This window comes from Schistocerca americana, chromosome 10, assembly GCF_021461395.2.
Source record: "Schistocerca americana isolate TAMUIC-IGC-003095 chromosome 10, iqSchAmer2.1, whole genome shotgun sequence".
NCBI lineage: Eukaryota > Metazoa > Arthropoda > Insecta > Orthoptera > Acrididae > Schistocerca > Schistocerca americana.
This window is the reverse complement of record NC_060128.1, coordinates 158,137,065-158,155,577: the sequence shown is the minus strand read 5'-3', so window position 1 is coordinate 158,155,577 and position 18,513 is coordinate 158,137,065. Positions and strand designations below refer to the sequence as shown.

Here is an 18,513-nt window from a genome sequence, read left to right as displayed (position 1 = left end):
AATGTATAAATGCTATACTGATATTATCTTTACAGCAAAGTTAGACAAAATTACTGATCTGAAGTTAATTTGTTTTCAACTCCAGGAGTGAAAAATTTCTTTTGTCAAAGATATCTGAGACATAGGATGAAAGAAGTTGCAAACTTCTCTGCAGTCTGTTATGGAGTGAGTGCACAAGAAACTAGCATTTAAGTCTTCACAATGGAGAAAGTGATGGGGATACTGGTCCATACATCAAAAACAGCACTGTGGAGTCCATCTTCATCAGGGGCATGTACAGAGAACATACGGTTATTCTATAAGATATATGGACATCAACTGCTTACAAAATGGCAACAGGGGGAGAGGAAGAGCAGTGGCATTTGTTGTTCACAAGTGTGGTTGCTCCACTTTCAGCTCTCTTTCAAATGTGCTTGTCATTTCTCTGCACCTTAGTAAAGGGATAATGGAACCTGTCATGTGTATATCTCTCATGCAAGGAGGTCATCCCCATGCTAAGTAAAAAGGAAGATCTGGGTTCTCGTTAGAAAAGCCACAGAAAACATATACCAGGCTGGCCAAACTGGCTATGAACCCCTGCACCACTCGTATTAAAAAGTCTCAATTATTGCCACAATCCAGATGATGTTTTTCTCACTCTTTATCCTGTTTTTTCTCTTCCTAGGTGAAGAACTTGCAAATGATGGGGGGTATAATTTTGGAGTCGTATTGAGAAGATGAAAGTTATAAACATGTGGTGTAGTCAGTTGTTCCCACTATTCCTTAGTAAACCTGGAGGACATTTCAATGCCTTGATGAAATGAAATGAGATCATTTGTTCCTTCAAAGGAGACCATTGAGGTCAATAGCCAAATTAACTGAAGGGTGTGTAGAGTTGGTCACATTTTGATTTATTTAAAGAGATTTCCAGCTGCCACTTTACTCATCATATCTTAAAAAGAGCTGCAACAAACAGGATACATCACCACATTTTTGTGACTGCATTCTGTGTGTTGATGCTCTTTTTAAGATCTAATCTACATATGTACTCTCCAAATCATTCTGAAATGTGAGACTGGGTACTTCCCGCTGCACCATATATTACAGTTACTTGCAGTTCCATTTGTGTGTGAAATGACTGAAGAATGACTATTTAAGTGGCTTTTTGTGTACTGTAGTTAGGCTTATCTTGTCTTTCAGACTTTCACAAACCTGCCATACTTTGTGTATATTCAGTATCCCCTGTTAGACATATTTGGTATTCATTAAAATTTTAGGATGAATCACACAAGTGTTTCATAAGTGATCTCTTTAGTGTGGACTGATTGAATTTTCCCAATGTCCTACTAATGAAATAAAGTTTTCCACCTGCTTTTCCTATGACTGAACTTATGTGATCATTCCATTTCTTACCACCTCGAACTGTTACACCCAGATATTCTGATGAGTTGACTGACTCAAACTGCGACTCACTGAAACTGTAGTCATACAATATTATGTTTCCTACTTTTGTGATCATTTAAAACTATCTGACGGATTTTGCACCAACTGCTGATCTTATCACGGTCCAATTGGATGTCTGCGCAGTTTCTATTTTCGTTTTATTTTTAATATTTTTCCAGATAGTTCTTCATTACAGATAACTGCATCATCTGAAAAAAGTTTGAAGTTAATATTGTCTACTGGCTGATTAATATAGAACATGAAGAGTCATGGTTCTAACACACTTCCCTTGGCAACGTTTGTTGATGACTCCCCATCCAAGATTCTCAATAAGTGTGTGAGTCCCATACAAAATAGGATCAACAAGGATACTGAATTTATACAAAGAAGCGCATCTCAAACTATCATAGGTCAAATGCAAATACTAAGAAACCTGAACTGGTAGATACTTGAAGGAAGATGCCAACTATCTTGGACACCAAATGATGGCTGTACAAGCAAATCTGTATACATAAATCAAAATGTGGCCCAAACTGTATTCTTCAGTTTTACAGTGTGTCTCACTTTTTCTGAACATGACCATCCCCTTGCTGAAGTTGACTGTGTTGTGTAGTTTCGCACAATCTATATATTCACTCAATGTTTTTTGTCTGAATCGTTAAGATGCACAGTCATTCCCTAAGAAGCTACACAAATGACAGTTCATCTGGGCAGATTGAACCTAACAGAACTGGTATATGGCTGCTAATGTCTGTTTCAACTCAACAGTTGTATTCTATTGGCAAGCAGCCACGTGAGGGATTTTTTTCACCATCACAACCAACAGCATGTTGGTTGCTGAAGCATAGTTTATAGTATTTGTTACTGTATGGAATACTTGCAGAGTGTACAACCTACACAGTAGTCAAGAGTGACACATATATACAGGCCACAAATACTGAGAGGATAATTACTGTGGCATTGCCACTACCTAATGTCAGCTGTGGTATGTGCATGAAGTTGCTGCAATGTGTTCCAACACCTGACATCATTTAAAATCAGATTTTGAAGAAAATGTGTGTTCTATAAGCAAGGGAGAACAACGTCCAAATCAAACAGTGCAAAATCCAGGAGGGAACAACAACAGTATCAACCCTCCTATGTAAAAGATACAACCATTTCCTCGACCGACTCTCCACAGTTCCTGTCCCTTTACCACACACTGCCCTGCTCATCATTATTGATGCCAACCCCCTTTACACTAACATCCCTAATGCTCATGGCCTTGCCACTGTTGAAAACTACCTTTCCAGCACCCAATGGATTCCAAACCAACAACCTCCTTCCTAGTTTACATGACCAACTATACCCTCATACACGATTACTTTTCCTTTTAAGGTATTACTTACAAACAAATCTGGGGTATGGCTATAGGCACCTACATGGCACTGTCCAATGCCAACCTATTCATAAGCCATCTAGAGGAATCCTCCCTAAAAACCCAGAATCCTAAACCACCTTATCTTTCCAGTCTCCTGCAACCTTCCAAAGTCTCACCATCTGGCCACAGAGGAGCATTCCCCTCATAACTCAAGTACTACCCAGGACCGGAGCAACTGAATTACATTCTCCGCCATTCTCATCATGCCCTGGAGAAATGTCCGCAGTCCACCAAACCTACACAATATACTCGTCCATCACTACACGACCCCTGTTCCTGACCCCTTACCTCATGGTTCATATCCCTGTAATAGACCTAGATGCAAGACCTGTCCCATACATCCTCCCACCTCCACCTACTCCAGTCCTGTCACAAACCTCACTTATCCCAACAAAGGCAGGGCTACCTGTGAAATCAGCCATGTAATCTACAAGCTAAGCAGCAACCAATTTGCTGCATTCCATGTGGACATGACAACCAACAAGCTGTCTGTGCGCACGAATGGCCACTGAGAAACTGTGGCCAAGAAACAAGTGGACCATCCTATTGCTGAAGCGGTACACAACGCGACATCCTTCATTTCAATGACTGTTTCACAGCCTGTGCCATATGGATCCTTCCCACCAACACCAGCTTTTCTGAATTGTGCACATGGGAACTCTCCCTGCAATATATCCTACACTCCCATAAGCCTCCTGGCCTCAACATTTGTTAGTCACTTTTCTCACCTATCCAGTCCCTTTCCTGTTCCCATTCCAGCACTACACAGCCCTCATTCCAACAACACACCCAGTCGTTTTACTTCTTTCCTTTCCTGCAAACTGCATGTGAAGAGTGAAGATAAAGGGAATTACTAATAGCTATGTTGGTGGGATAGAAGGTGTGTTTAGTACTGGATTGACAGCAGGGAAGAGGATAGGCAGTTGGAGGACAGGGACTGCAAAGACTGATGCCAGGGAGGACCTCCACCTATCTATGCCCTACCCTGCTTCACCACCAACACACTTACTAGTCTTTTCCCCTTCTCTAATGCTCTCTTCTCCCCCCTCCCCCAACCACAACCTTCCTACTCTCTGCATCTATAAGTCCTATCCTGCCTCCATCACATCCCTGCATGCTCCCACAGACAGCACAGCATCTTCTCCCACCCCTACCCTGCTATCGCTCCTTCTTTCTGCTTCATGCCTCTTCCTTACCAACATCAGATTAGATTAGATTAGTACTTTTTCCAGAGATCATGAATATGACACTTCGTAATGATGTGGAATGTGTCAGGTTAATAAAAGGTGTCTATACAAGATATTACATTAGACAAAATATTACATGACACTCAATATTTTTTTTTTGTTTTTTTTTCATTATTATTATTATTTTGTGGGGGTTGGGAAATTACCCATTTACTATATCCAAAAATTCATTTGATGAGTAGAAGGAGTTGCCATTAAGAAATTCTTTTAATTTCCTTTTAAATGCTATATGGCTATCTGTCAGACTTTTGATGCTATTAGGTAAGTGATCAAAGACTTATGTGGCAGCATAATTTACCACCTTCTGAGCCAAAGTTAGATTTAACCTTGACTAGCGAAGGTCATCCTTTCTCCTAGTGTTACTTTTGAATTCGTTCGGATTGTCAATACCAAATTTCATAAGTGAATATATATATTGTGAGGCTACAGTGAAGACCTATAGCTCTTTAAATAAGTGTCTGCAGGATCATCTTGGATGAGCTCCAGCAATTATTCTGATTACACGCTTTTGTGCAATGAACACTCTTTTACTCAATGATGAATTACCCCACGACATGATGCCATACGAAAGCAGAGAATGAAAATAGGCGTGGTAAGCTAATTTAGTCAGATGTATATCGCCAAAATTTGCAATGACCCTAATAGCATAAGTAGCTGAACTCAAACGTTTCAGCAGATCCTCAGTGTTTTTTCCAATTCAACCCCTCATGAATGCATACACCTAGCAATTTTGAATATTCTACCTTAGCTGCCGATTTCTGATCGAAGTCTATGTATATTAATGGGGTCATTCCATTTACTGTGTGAAACTGTATATACTGTGGTCTGTCAAAGTTTAATGAGAGCCCATTTGCAGAGAACCACTTAATGATTTTCTGAAAAACATCGTTTACAATTTCACCAGTTAATTCTTGTCTGTCGGGTGTGATAGCTATACTTGTATCATCGGAAAAAAGTACTAGCTTTGTATCTTTGTGAATATAGAATGGCAAGTCATTACTATATATTAAGAGAAGTAGAGGACCCAAGACCGAACCTTGCAGCACCCCATTCTTGATTGTTCCCCAGTTTGAGAAATCACCAGTTTTTTGCATATTATGTGAACTGTTTATTTCAACTTTCTGCACTCTTCCAGTCAGGTTTGATTTAAACCATTTGAGCACCGTCCCATTCATACCAAAGTACTTGAGTTTATCTAGAAGTATTCCATGATTTACGCAATCAAAAGCCTTTGACAGATCACAAAAAATTCCAACGGGTGACTTCTGGTTACTCAGAGCATTTAATATTTCATTAGTGAAAGTATATATAGCATTTTCCGTTGAAAAACCCTTCTGGAAACCAAACTGACATTTTGTTAAAACTTTATTTTTACAAAGGTGTGAAGCTACTCCACAAGACATTACTTTTTCAAGAATTTTGGATAAGGCAGTCAGAAGAGAGATTGGGCGGTAGTTGTTGACATCAGACGGATCCCCTTTTTTATGCAGTGGTTTAACAATGGCACACTTCAGTCTATTTGGGAAAATACCTTGCTTCAGAGAGTTATTACATATGTGAGCATCCACCCCAGCAGATTTCCGTTCACGTCAGTTGTAATCCGCAGTCAGGAACCAGTGGCCAGAGACAGTGACTCTCATGTGTGTGTGTGCGTGCATGTGTGTGTGTGTGTGTGTGTGTGTGTGTGTGTGTGTGTGTGTGCATGTGTGTGCGTGTCTTTTATATTTTGGGAGAATTACTTTTTTGTCTGAAACCTTAAATGTTATCACTGTATCACTGTGCCTGTCTGCAAATGACCCACTAAATAACACTGATGATCGTTCCATTACATTTCAGGCATGCAGCCACATGAATTCGGTGGTTGCATGCCCGAAATTTTATGGAACAGTCTTTATGCCACAAAAACGTGAAGAAACACTGATGATTGTTCACAAAGCAGAGTACACAGTAAGTGACTGAATACTCATTGACTGATAGAAAGAATGTCAAGTCAGATGGCCAGAAAGCTAAGGCTCACACTGCTGTGTACTTGATTCCAACTACATTACCATGTAGTGACACGTGAGAAACCCAAGAAAATATGACGAAGTGTCTCCCTACCTCCTTATCTCTTATTATGCTTAGTTTCTTTCTCCTTACTGATTGTTTTTTCCCAGCATCTCACTATTTCCAGGTGCTGCCATCTGTGAGCAGGGATCTAATTGCACTCCTATCCTTTCCTCTTCCTGTGTTATATAACTTTCTACCATCTTGCTAGGCACACTGCAGCATCAGAAATGTGTGAACCTATGCATATATAACCTTGCCGATCTGAAGAAGAATGAGTGTTTAACAGTTTATCAACAATTTGTCTCCACTTTTCCATGTGTCTAATCTGTCACTCATCACCTTCAGATAAGGATGAGTGGCAGTCTGTCCTCTCATCTATTGTTTACAAGAACAACCTAAAGTATGAAACATACAGCAATTAATGTTTTCAATTGCTAGCAATAATTATTTCCACTTTTGTTAAGTGTCAAAATAGAAAATGTAGCAAGGTAAAATGAATGCAAATGTAAGAAACAATGACAGTGGCTTGCTAGGAGATAAAGTTTCAAGTGATATAAGTAATCAGCTGTGAGTCAGACTTTCATAATCTCAAATGCTGATTAGTGTGTGACTCTCAGTTCTCAAACATTCACATTTATGCAATAAGCGTCTTTCTGTAGCAATGTTTATTTATGTTAATGTGTTACTGTCACAAAACTTTCAATTTGACAGGTCTCAAGATCATAACCTTGTAACATGTGAGGATGAACAACACAAAACACAACATAATGCTGGTCATTCTGCATGCAGTCCCTTACTAAGTGTCGTAAATGGAAGCAATTTACAAAGATTATAGTGACAATTCTGTCTGTTGAACTACTTAGAACCTATGCTTTACCTTTTCTTTACATGCCCTCCCTCCCCCAACCCACTATTTTAACATTTTATGGGTAAGTTACATATTCCAAATATTCTTCTACTATTTTTTCTATGGCTTCTCAGTTTTGCAACAGCCTCATTCCACATTTTTGAAACCTTTTTTATGAAGAGCTATAATTGTGTGTGTGTAATGGAATATATTTGGTCAATATCAGAACATTCAGACTTAATCCAGATATTTACCTGTCTAATTCACTTGATCATTTTATGTTTTACAGTACACATTACATTCTTTATATCTGATACCTACACTACAGTAGAACTAGTTTCAATATTTCAACACCTGAAAGCAATCATAAAGTAAACAAGTGCTAATTAGAGACTAACAAATGAAATTTAAATTACAAATTGAGAAGAAAGCCTTTTTTTCTTATTAAATACTCCCACATATTCTGCATGAACTAATCTCTTGTCTATAGGCTCCTAGACCTACACAAGCACCAACTATATAGCGGATCAGCCTAAAACAAATGCACTAATGAAAAAGCAAAGGCTATAAATTCAAAACATTATTACTTGTGATTTCTGGAACACTTTACTTCTGTTCTGCTCCAAAAAGAAAGTACACAGACACATAGGTGTTTCAAACTATGAAATGGATAGATGATTATATAAATGTGACAGAGTATGCCTATAAAGATCACTGTTTACAGGAGATGTGGAAGCTCAGTATTGATGCACATTATAGTTACAAGAACTGTTCATCTAAGATGGTGTCAAAAACAGGTCTTTAATACATTTACAAGAAAAGGGTGGAATTCACAGAAAATCATTTTAAATAATACAGAACATACTATACACATGAATTTACAAATTATATAAATGTTTGAAAAATATATTTCATTGTAAATTTTTATCTGACTGCAGCTACTTCTAATTCTGTTAAAATCAGAAAAGAAAATAATTATATATATATACAGCAGCTGTAGCTTAGACATAAAGTATTAGTATTTAATTTCTTAATAAAAAGAAAATAGTGTGAAAAGTGTGTTTGGTTTATTTCTAGCAACTATGTTTAGAAACTTCAGCATTGTGATTTTTCCCAGTACCACTTCCCCCTTTCCCCAGAAATTCTTATCAGTGTATAGAAAATAATTCTTTAATGGAATTTCAAAGTATTTTCACACATTTATTCAGTCAAACATTATATTTAAGGCATGGACAGATGAGAAGGAAGAGAGCAGTTTTTCAGTTTATCAAGACTGAGTAACTTACTTCTGGAAATGATATGTACAACATGCCATATTTGAGTTTGTTTTCAGATTCCAGTTTCAATGATTTTATTCTAATTTTAATTTGGAGTACAAACCAGTTCTTCTGTATCAAGTTTAAGTTAGTAAACAGGCATAAGTCAAAGTACTGGATATGAAACGAAACACGAACCACTCAAATCAGCAATAATATTAATATGAAATTAGTGTCACCAGGCTGGGCTAAGAGAATCAAATTTTCCTTACAAGCATTAAATAAGGTTTGTTATTTGCATTATGAATCTCGTAAAGAGCAACTCAAGGTCAGCTAATAAGCTTTTACTTACTACCACACTCCCCAGATTTTCCATGCAAACATGAACCCAGCTACAATAAAATAATTTGCACTATATTTTAAGACATGAAGCACAGATGCAAAATGTACTTCAAAATTTGTTATCCGTATCATAGCAAATGATTCTCTCATCCACAGAAATCTATTTACAAACTTTTATAGTGCTGCTGTCTACATGAAACTTTTTGAAACCCTTGTTCAGCTAAACTAATTATGCTCCCTTCTTTGCTGAGATATTTAAAAGTAATCTAACTGTGACTGATATTATGAGATCATTATTATATATAATAACATATAATAATTAATACCAATAATAAAAGAAGTTCTCTCTCTGAATCTGATTCTCTGTGGCATACCTGTGGTGGAACAATAAAACAAAGAATCAGATCAACCAGACAACTTGAAAATAAAGTTGCTTTCCTATGTAAAGTAAGTCTCACAAAGAAGTGTACAACTGAGTAAATATATACACATATGAAAATTTATATTTTTGTTAATAATGCTATATTTGTTATGACGAATTATGCAAAATGGCATTGAAAGAAAAAGTTTGTGGTAATTAAGTAGCTACAGAAAATATATGAATGAAACCATGGCAGAACTACCAGTTCATTATAAACTGTTTCATGGCAGTGATGAAGAAACCCAACTGATCTTAACAAAAATATATACAACTGTCAGTTTTATGAATAATTAAAAGAGAGATATAGTCTGAGCTGTCTGAAGTTATATAAAAAAGAAAACCATCCATGAGGAAGAGCATTTAGAATTTCAATTGAACTGTACAGTACTTTATATAAGTTTCATATAGTGTGATTTTATACAGGGTTCATCGTTTTCAAGGCGCACGCAATTACATCTCACAAAGGTTATTTTAAGAATGCACTTATATGTCACATTAGGATCACCAATTATGTGTAGAATCACAAATGTGCTCCTACGCATGCATTATTTGGAAATATGTTAAATTTTTATGTTGTCTCCTTACAGATAGGTGTAGATACATATGAAATATATTTGAGTACAGGTGATATTTAGAAATAAAAAATGTAATATTTTCATGTAAAACCTCATTTTTCCTTATCAGTGAAAACTCAGAACACTGTCAAAGACCAAGATGAAATGAGGTGACAACTCAGAATATTCTATGAACACGATGAATATCATATTGTAATAATACATGGTTATGTATTAAAAGTTACTGTAGGGCTATGCGTGTTGCAAAGCTTTCCATACAATGAATTAATGCTGAACTGTTTATTACTCAGACTATGTGTTTCTGCTTATTATTTATTGTAGGGCGCTGCATTTCAGGAAATCTTATTGTAGCTTGTTATGCCACAGAGCTAATACAAACGTCTCAGAACCATGAAATTATACAGTTGATTTTCCCTGTTACTTACATCCGAGTACCTGGTGAAACATTATTAATGGACATTACTTTGACCTAGATTTCAGGTTATTATCTCACTATATACCATTAATTTAGGTCTAAAAGATGGGCAGTTAGTAAAACAAGTGGTGTGTGAGTGTTTCTTTCTCATATAGAATGGTTTCTCAATTGGATTTATTTTATTTGAACTCTGTCTCACAATTTAACATGCTATAAAATGACTTTTTTAAATTCAGATTCTTCATCTAATAAATGCTTCTTGTACTCAAACACGTATGATTCTCATACCTTCAGAATTATATGCAATTTTTCATAGAATCAGTTAGTTAAGGATTGGAGTGTAACATTTCAATGTCAGTGGAATACCTAAAGATGAAGTACATACTCAGGTTTGACAAAATCCAAGGAAAAAAATTAAAAAGGAACATAACTGTTTATATTACATGTCCATAATTTTATGATGGGAACACATGGCCTGTAACTCCAAGTACAACTGCATGAATTCGAAATATAATTCTCTATGTGTACCATTCAGGTAGTGTAAATGTAGACACTGAATTCATCAACAGAGACATTGTTTTTCCGTGCATTGGCCCATGATGTACAACTTACTGTTCTTGTCACTGTACTGAAATAACAGGAACCATAAATTCCACTTTAATGTACCCTATAAATGACATTTGTCAATGGTTGCTCAGATGAAATTTATTACTGAGATCCTAGACAGTGTGGTCACATTAGTATGATTCCAATTTTAGTTAAATGCAGAGAACAAGTTGGTAGTCATTTAGATACTAAGACCAGCAAAGGTTTACTGCTTATTGTGAAAGAAATGCTACACCACAAACAGCCACAGGATACCACAGTAGAAGAATTAAGAAATTAAAAATACAGAGTATATTAAAAAAGTAGTACTACTTAAAGCAAGTGAGAAATGTCAACTCCAGGGAATTTTTTTTTACTTTCTGGAAATGCATGGAAATGGGACACAACAGTGTATGTCCTTTTATATATGATTCTGAAGATGCACTATTACATAAAATCATAATGACTCATTATATTGGAATGAAGAATATTATTACCTTACTGAAGCTGGAACAACTGTTAAAAAGCCCACTGTGTCCTAGGTAAATGACATTGTTTTCAGAAATTTTCAGACTCTACTTGCTCCTTCTCATAGAATAACAACCAATATACCCTGCAAATAGGGTGAAGATGCATTTGCAAGATTCAAGACTGATTACAAAAGGACAGTTGCAACTAGACAGCTCAAAAGCCCACAATATGCTGTTCTGCAGAGCCTGAGCACTTTGACATAGGCTAAAACAGCGTAACAAGTCAAAAGGTCAAGATTTCAATACTCCTGAAGGTACCTATGTTTTCTGTTCCTGGCTTCATAGTGAAATGGAAACATGAAGGGATGCCTAAAGCCAAGATGTAACCTAAAAGGTCACACATACTTATCTATGAAGATCATAAGCAGCTGTAAAAGGTGAGCTGACCAATCAGGAAAAACCACCTGCCACTTAAATAAATGTGTCTACACCAAATCCCAATTAATTCATAGCAATGACAGTCTGGAGTTAATCACATAAAATTGGTTGATATGGAAAAGTTTCTGCCTGCTAGTCACACATTACGCAGATGGTTGCCAGGTGGTCTATGATGTAATAAGTTTTGTCACAAGACTGTAAGACAATAGAAAGACTCAGAAAGAAAACTGTACACTTGGAAAAATCCTGTTAAGTGTTGTTTAATTGCCCCTGTATCACCTCTAGTGAAATTTTGCGTTGGAAGCTTACAATGTGCTTCTGTTTGTCAGGCCCTTTTATGTGACAGTGTCACAAATGAGAAACTGAGTACAATTACTCCTTATTTACTGTCTATAGTCTAAGAGAACTGTGGGAACCCCTAAATAGGCATGGAATAAATGCATTCAGGGGGACTAGAAAACTTAATACTGCAGCAATGACAAGGTCAATAACATCAAAAGTTAAAGATAATCAAACCAATCTGGATCGATAGAGTGAAGAAACGAACTTTGCAATGCTAAAGACTGAGAAGAGACTGAATAAAGTAATTATTGTTCACTAAAAAGTGCGTTCGACCATCATAAGTTCTGATATCCACCAATACATCAGAAACTACAATATTAACACACAGTTGATATAGGTGGGCTTACATTTGGAATCCAAAACAGCCTAAAGCTTCACGAAGGCTGATATAAAGGGTGGTCCATTGATTGTGACTGGGCCAAATATCTCACAAAATAAGAGTCGAAAGAAAAAAAAGAACAAAACTTGTCTAGCTTGAAGGGGGGGAACCAGATGGCGCTATGGTTGGCCCACTAGATGGTGCTGCCATACGTCAAACGGATATCAACTGTGTTTTATTAAATAGGAACCCCCATTTTTTTGTTACATATTCGTGTAGTACATAAAGAAATATGAATGTTTTAGTTGGACCACTTTTTTTGCTTTCTGATAGATGGTGCTGTAATAGTCACAAACATATGGCTCACAATTTTAGATGAACAGTTGGTAACAGGTAGGTTTTTTAAATTAAAATACAGAATGCAGGTACGTTTGAACATTTTATTTCGGTTGTTCCAATGTGATACATGTACCTTTGTGAACTTATCGTGTCTGAGAATGCATGCTGTTACAGCATGATTACCTGTAAATACCACATTAATGCAATAAATGCTCAAAATGATGTCCCTCAACCTCAATGCGTTTGGCAATACATCTAACGACATTCCTCTCAACAATGAGTAGTTCGCCTTCCGTAATGTTCGCACATGCATTGACAATGTGCTGACACATGTTGTCAGGCATTGTCAGTGGATCATGATAGCAAATATCCTTCAACTTTCCCCACAGAAAGAAATCCAGAGATGTCAGATCCGGTGACCATGGGGGCCATGGTATGGTGCTTTGATGACCAATCCACCTGTCATGAAATATGCTATTCAATACCGCTTCAAACACACATGAGCTATGTGCCGGACATCCATCATGTTGGAAGTACATCGCCATTCTGTCATGCAGTGAAACATCTTGTAGTAACATTGGTAGAACACTACGTAGGAAATCAGCATACATTGCACCATTTAGATTGCCATCGATAAAATGGGGGCCAATTATCCTTCCTCCCATAATGCTGCACCATACATTAACCCACCAAGGTCGCTGATGTTCCACTTGTCGCAACCATTGTGGGTTTTCCGTTGCCCAATAGTGCATATTATGCCGGTTTACGTTACCGCTGATGGTGAATGACGCTTCGTCGCTAAATAGAACGCGTATTTGTCTGCTACTGATGTGCGGATTAGTTGCGACAGCAACTAAAACACCTACTTGGGCATCATCATTTGTTGCAGGTCATGGTTGATGTTTCACATGTGGCTGAACACTTCCTGTTTCCTTAAATAATGTAACTATCTGGCGAACAGTCTGGACACTTGGATGATGTCATCCAGGATACCGAGCAGCGTACATAGCACATGCCCGTTGGGCGTTTTGATCACAATAGCCATACATCAACATGATATTGACCTGTTCCGCAGTTGGTAAATGGTCCCTTTTAACATGGGTAATGTATCAAATACCATCTGCATTGGCAGAATTTTATGTGATACCATGTACTTATATGTTTGTGACTATTACAGCGCCATCTATCACAAACCGAAAAAAGTGGTCCAACTAAACCATTCATATTTCTTTATGTACTACACGAATATGTAATAAAAAATGGGGGTTCCTATTTTAAAAAATGCAGCTGATATCCATTTGACCTATGGCAGCGCCATCTACTGGGCCAACCATTGCGCCATCTGGTTTCCCCCTTCAAGCTAGATGAGTTTCGTTCTTTGAAGTTTTTCCGTTTGATGCTTATTCCGTGAGATATTTGGCCCGGTCGCTATCAATGGACCACCCTGTATACAAATTCTGTATGAAGGATAATGGTATTTTATGCCAATTGGCACAATGAAAAGGTTCAATTTCTCAAGAAACGTTGGAGAACTGTAATGTGCCCTTAATTATTCTTTCAGGTTTTCAAATCTGGTGATTATTGGGAACATTTCTGCCCATGTGATCAGAAGCATTTTTATTCTGGAAGACACAATAATCTGCTGTGTACAATGTGCACCATTCAATGAGTAGGCTCACCAATAATGGTTTTGTAGACTGTTCCAGATAACCAGCCATCCACTGTGTTTATAGGGCTCAATAGATACCATGATGTGAGTTCCCAAACCATTTCATTTCTTCTGTATGCCTCTCAGTTGGAAAAAGCCAGTTTAGATTCTAAGCTTGTCATGGTGTTCCCTATACACAAACAACTCTTGTAGTGTGAAACTGTGGGAAACAGCACAATGTGTTACAAGTACCCAGTTGTGCGCAGTCCAGCTGAAGCCCCTTTTTCTTGTTTCACCTGGTATATAGCTCTACTCCCGCAGTGTTGTTAATGTATGTCTCATTGCCTTTGTTAGCTATGTGTTCATGCATATTCAGCCATTTCTGTGGCAGTGGTCCTTTTGTATGAGGTTCCAATCCTCTTTAATGTGCTCCTGTCTATTGATTTAGTTAAGTTTTCCTTCAACTCTCAACTTAAGGCTTAATCTCTGAGTGATGTTTATGTTTACTATTGTTTGACAGATGGAGTATTACTGCAACTGTGTATGCAAGTCTGTGCAATAGATACTTTCAGTTTAGATGCTCTTTGAAATTTCAAAATTGTTGTCACAAATGTAACTGCAATTTGACCCCGTCAGAAGTCAAAGGGCTGATTGTATAAAAGTTGCTGACTGGAGAAAAAATTTGATCTTAGCTCAGAAAATGAACACAGTTCAAGAACTTGCTATATTATGTAACAATTTGCTACGTTATATAACATTAATACTAAACTTGATAACTGAACGGGGTTCACTCTTGATCTAAATCAGCATGAGACACGCTTGGCAAAACCACTAAATCAGCCGCCTACTCGATTATGGGGTTTTGACTGCAGATTAATCACATATCATACATACACAGGATTTGACACTGAATGTTTCATGATCTGTGCAGAACACAGAAAGTTACCCACCACAATGGTCAAGGATACTAGGAAACCAATAAGCAGCATAATTAGTTGGTATAGTTTCACAATACAGTGTTGAGTGTTGCCATAGGTGGTATGTCTTCAAAACGTAGTGTTGCCATAATTATCTTATATCTGACATTGTAGAGAACACAGGAGTTGGACGAATATATGGAAACACTATGAGAAATGCACGCTTGAACATGAATGCAGATGCTGTACAAGCCTGAAGTGTGCACTGTTGTATTTGACCACGAGTGGCACCTGTGCAATGTTTTCAATACATTGCAAGTGCCAGTCATGGCAAGAACAGTATTCCATTTAGTAGAAAGGGCATTATGGCAGAACTAAATGAAACGGAATGTGGGCAAACTGTTGGTGCCCATATGGTGGATGTTTCCACAAGGGAGGTAGCTGAAAGGGGAGGTGGAAAAATATCATCTGCTACGTCACAATATGGGTCAAAGTGTGTATTGAGTGATCATGCCAGACAGTCACTGAAAAGGATTGTGACAAAAAATGAGAGGACGATAGTTGCAAAAGTCATTGCAGAACTCAAACTTCCACTTAATCCTTTCAGCACCAAAACAACATGAGGGGGGTTCCACAAGCAGGGAACTACAGGGTGAACTTGAATTTCAAAACCACGTATTAGTGATGCAAATGCCCATAACAAGAAAATGTGATTCTGAAACCGTAAACCCTGATTGCAGAGAAATGGAAGGAAGTCATTTGGATGGATGAGTCTTGTCTCACACTGTTTCCAACCTCTGAGCCAGCTTACGTCCCTAGAGTGAAATGTCGCAGTGGTTCAGTGACAATTTGGGAAGTCATATCGTGGTATTCTGTTGGCCCCACAGTTACTCTGCAAGGTTGCATTAGGGCCAAGGATTGTGTGACCTATTTGGCTGATCAGGTCCTTCCCATGGTACAATTTTTGTTACCTAATGGTGATGATTCTGTGTTCAAAGATGGCATGTCTCCTGTTCACACAGCTTGCATCATTTAGGACTGGTTATGTGAGTATGGGGACGAACTGTCTCACCTTTCCAGAACACCGTAGTCACCGTATCTTAATATTATTGAACCTTTGTGGTCTACTTTGAAGAGAAGGGTGCACTATCACTATCCAGTCCCTCGTCATTATCAGAATTTGCCACTATTTCACAGAAGGAATGGTATAAGATTCCCATGAAAACCCCACAGGGCCTTTATTTATCCATACCGAGATGACTGGAAGCTGTTTTGAATGCCAGCTGGTTTCCCACTCCACATTAGGAGTGGTAACATAATGTGCTTTTGTCGTTGCCATATTTTTGTCCAGCCCTTGTACATCATTTGAATAATGTGCAGCAACATGGTATAGCTATTAAGTGGCATGACCAATCTGACTGTACACATCAACAGTAGATGAGTATGGCATCATATCAGGCTTTCAGACGTTTGTTGAGCATGATATATATATTGCAGAGAGCTCCCCATAGATTTAGGTAGCTTTATGTGTGGACAAAAGTTTCAATAGCTTATAGATTTTAAAGCTGAAACTACTGGTGACAGGAACTGCACTGTCTGCTTAGGGAGAGCAGTCTCAACCATTTGACCATCACAGTGGTGGACTGGGCTTGGTCCTTTCTGAGATGGTATATCCTTGCCTTTCTCAGCCATTTGAAGAAGATTACACGCCCAGATTTATGGAGATCTACAGTTTGACGTGGTGTCCAAAAAACGATGAAACTCAACATTTCACAAATTAATATATATTATTAGACCCCAACGACCTTATAATTTTTTTAAAAAGTTTCTTGTATTGACTTACAATTGGACCGCAGACCTTCTGGATCACAGACCAACATGTAACCAATGAGGCAACAACAGACATTCTCATTTACCAAATGAAAAATAGAAATGTCTGTAGTATTTAAACCACATGTGCCTACTGTTCTGTTCATCAATGTGTGTGCAGTTGGCATAGCAATTTAACCATACCTTCTGTAGTTAAAAATTTAATACAAACTGTGTGGTTGTTGGTATTCAAGCCTGGAGAGAATTTACGTTAGAGATAGTCAACAATTATTAGCTGTAATTGAACATTGTATACTTAAATGTTCACTGAAAATCATTTGAATGTATGTTTCTTACTCTGCTACTAAGTGACTACGAAAATCCTTTAATCTTTTACACATTAATTACTAGCCATCTCCAAAAAATCTTATGGGCACATTTATTATCTTCAATCATTATTTACATCACTGGTTTCCCCAATAACCTAACATTACAGAGCAAAATAATAATTCTGAACATCGGCAGTGTGAAAGCATTATCAAAACTTTTAAATAATAGATTTCAGCTATCAGTCATCCTTTTTAAATTTTATTGGCAGATTTAGATTTCAGCTAGAAACTAGCCATTCTCGATGCACTATCATTTTTGATCAATGTAAGTAATGCCTGTTGGTCGGGCTTCATCTACAGTTCATTGAATATCAAGACCAGTATTCAATGAAATGTGGATGAAGTCTGACCCAACAGGCATTACATGCATTGATGAAAAATGATAGTGCATTGAGAATGGCTAGTTTCTAGCTGAAATCTAAATCTGCCAATAAAATTTAAAAAGTATGACTGATAGCTGAAATCTGTTATTTACATGTCAATATAACAGTTGCTGAGTGCAACAGCCTTCTGAATGGAAGGTAAACTTACTATCAAAACTTCTTTACTATTTACTTCTTTTCAACTTGTATTTGCACAAACCAACATCAGTTCTTTTGTAGTATCACTAAGTTGTGAACTGACAACTGTAACTGAAATTTATTTTATTCATAAATTTTTAACAGCCTAAATCATCTCATCTCACCGCAAAATAATCTGTGATTAACATCTATGCAACACAGATTTCAGATTTTGCTTCTTAAAAGCCTGTGAGCCCAGACTGTAGCTGAAGAAACAAATTCCATACTTCCCGCACCACTATATTTGCGCCTATGTCACAGCTTGTAAAAGCAGACTTCAGAGTTAAGCTTGATCCAGTTTCATTTTTTGAGCTAATCTAAGATCAACTTCTTTATACAACTGGCCCTAAGACTGCCAGCAGTCACAGGTACACTCACAGCTCGTAATAATTCCTGAGATGTGGCAGGGAGGAAAACAATATGGGAATTAACTGAGAACTGAGAAAAGTAGCTACAGAAAAGAAGCAGTTACACAAAAGGGTTCAAACCACTATAGCTTTCGATAAAAATGGTTCTTCACTTCTCTGAGAAACTGCTTGTGAGACTCACAAATGAGAGGCCACATAAAGACGAGTATATGACTGACCTTAAGTCAATAAGCAAGCATCTACTGAACTTCTCTTGAGTGAGCAGATTCATTTTGCCAAAAGTACATTACATTATTCCTGTTTCAATTGTTACTAACTGGTAAACCAAACAATAT

The 18,513-nt window shown here is 37.4% G+C and overlaps 1 protein-coding gene across 1 annotated transcript in view; it reads right to left on the bottom strand.

Moving 5' to 3' along the window:
* LOC124552499 (glutamate-gated chloride channel) overlaps positions 1–18,513 on the bottom strand; it is a 436,122-nt gene that overhangs the window by 18,563 nt on the left and 399,046 nt on the right. The window contains exon 13 of the mRNA XM_047126783.1: positions 8,910–8,957. Coding sequence (XP_046982739.1) covers positions 8,910–8,957 — 48 coding nt within the window. The remainder of the gene's footprint in view (positions 1–8,909; positions 8,958–18,513) is intronic.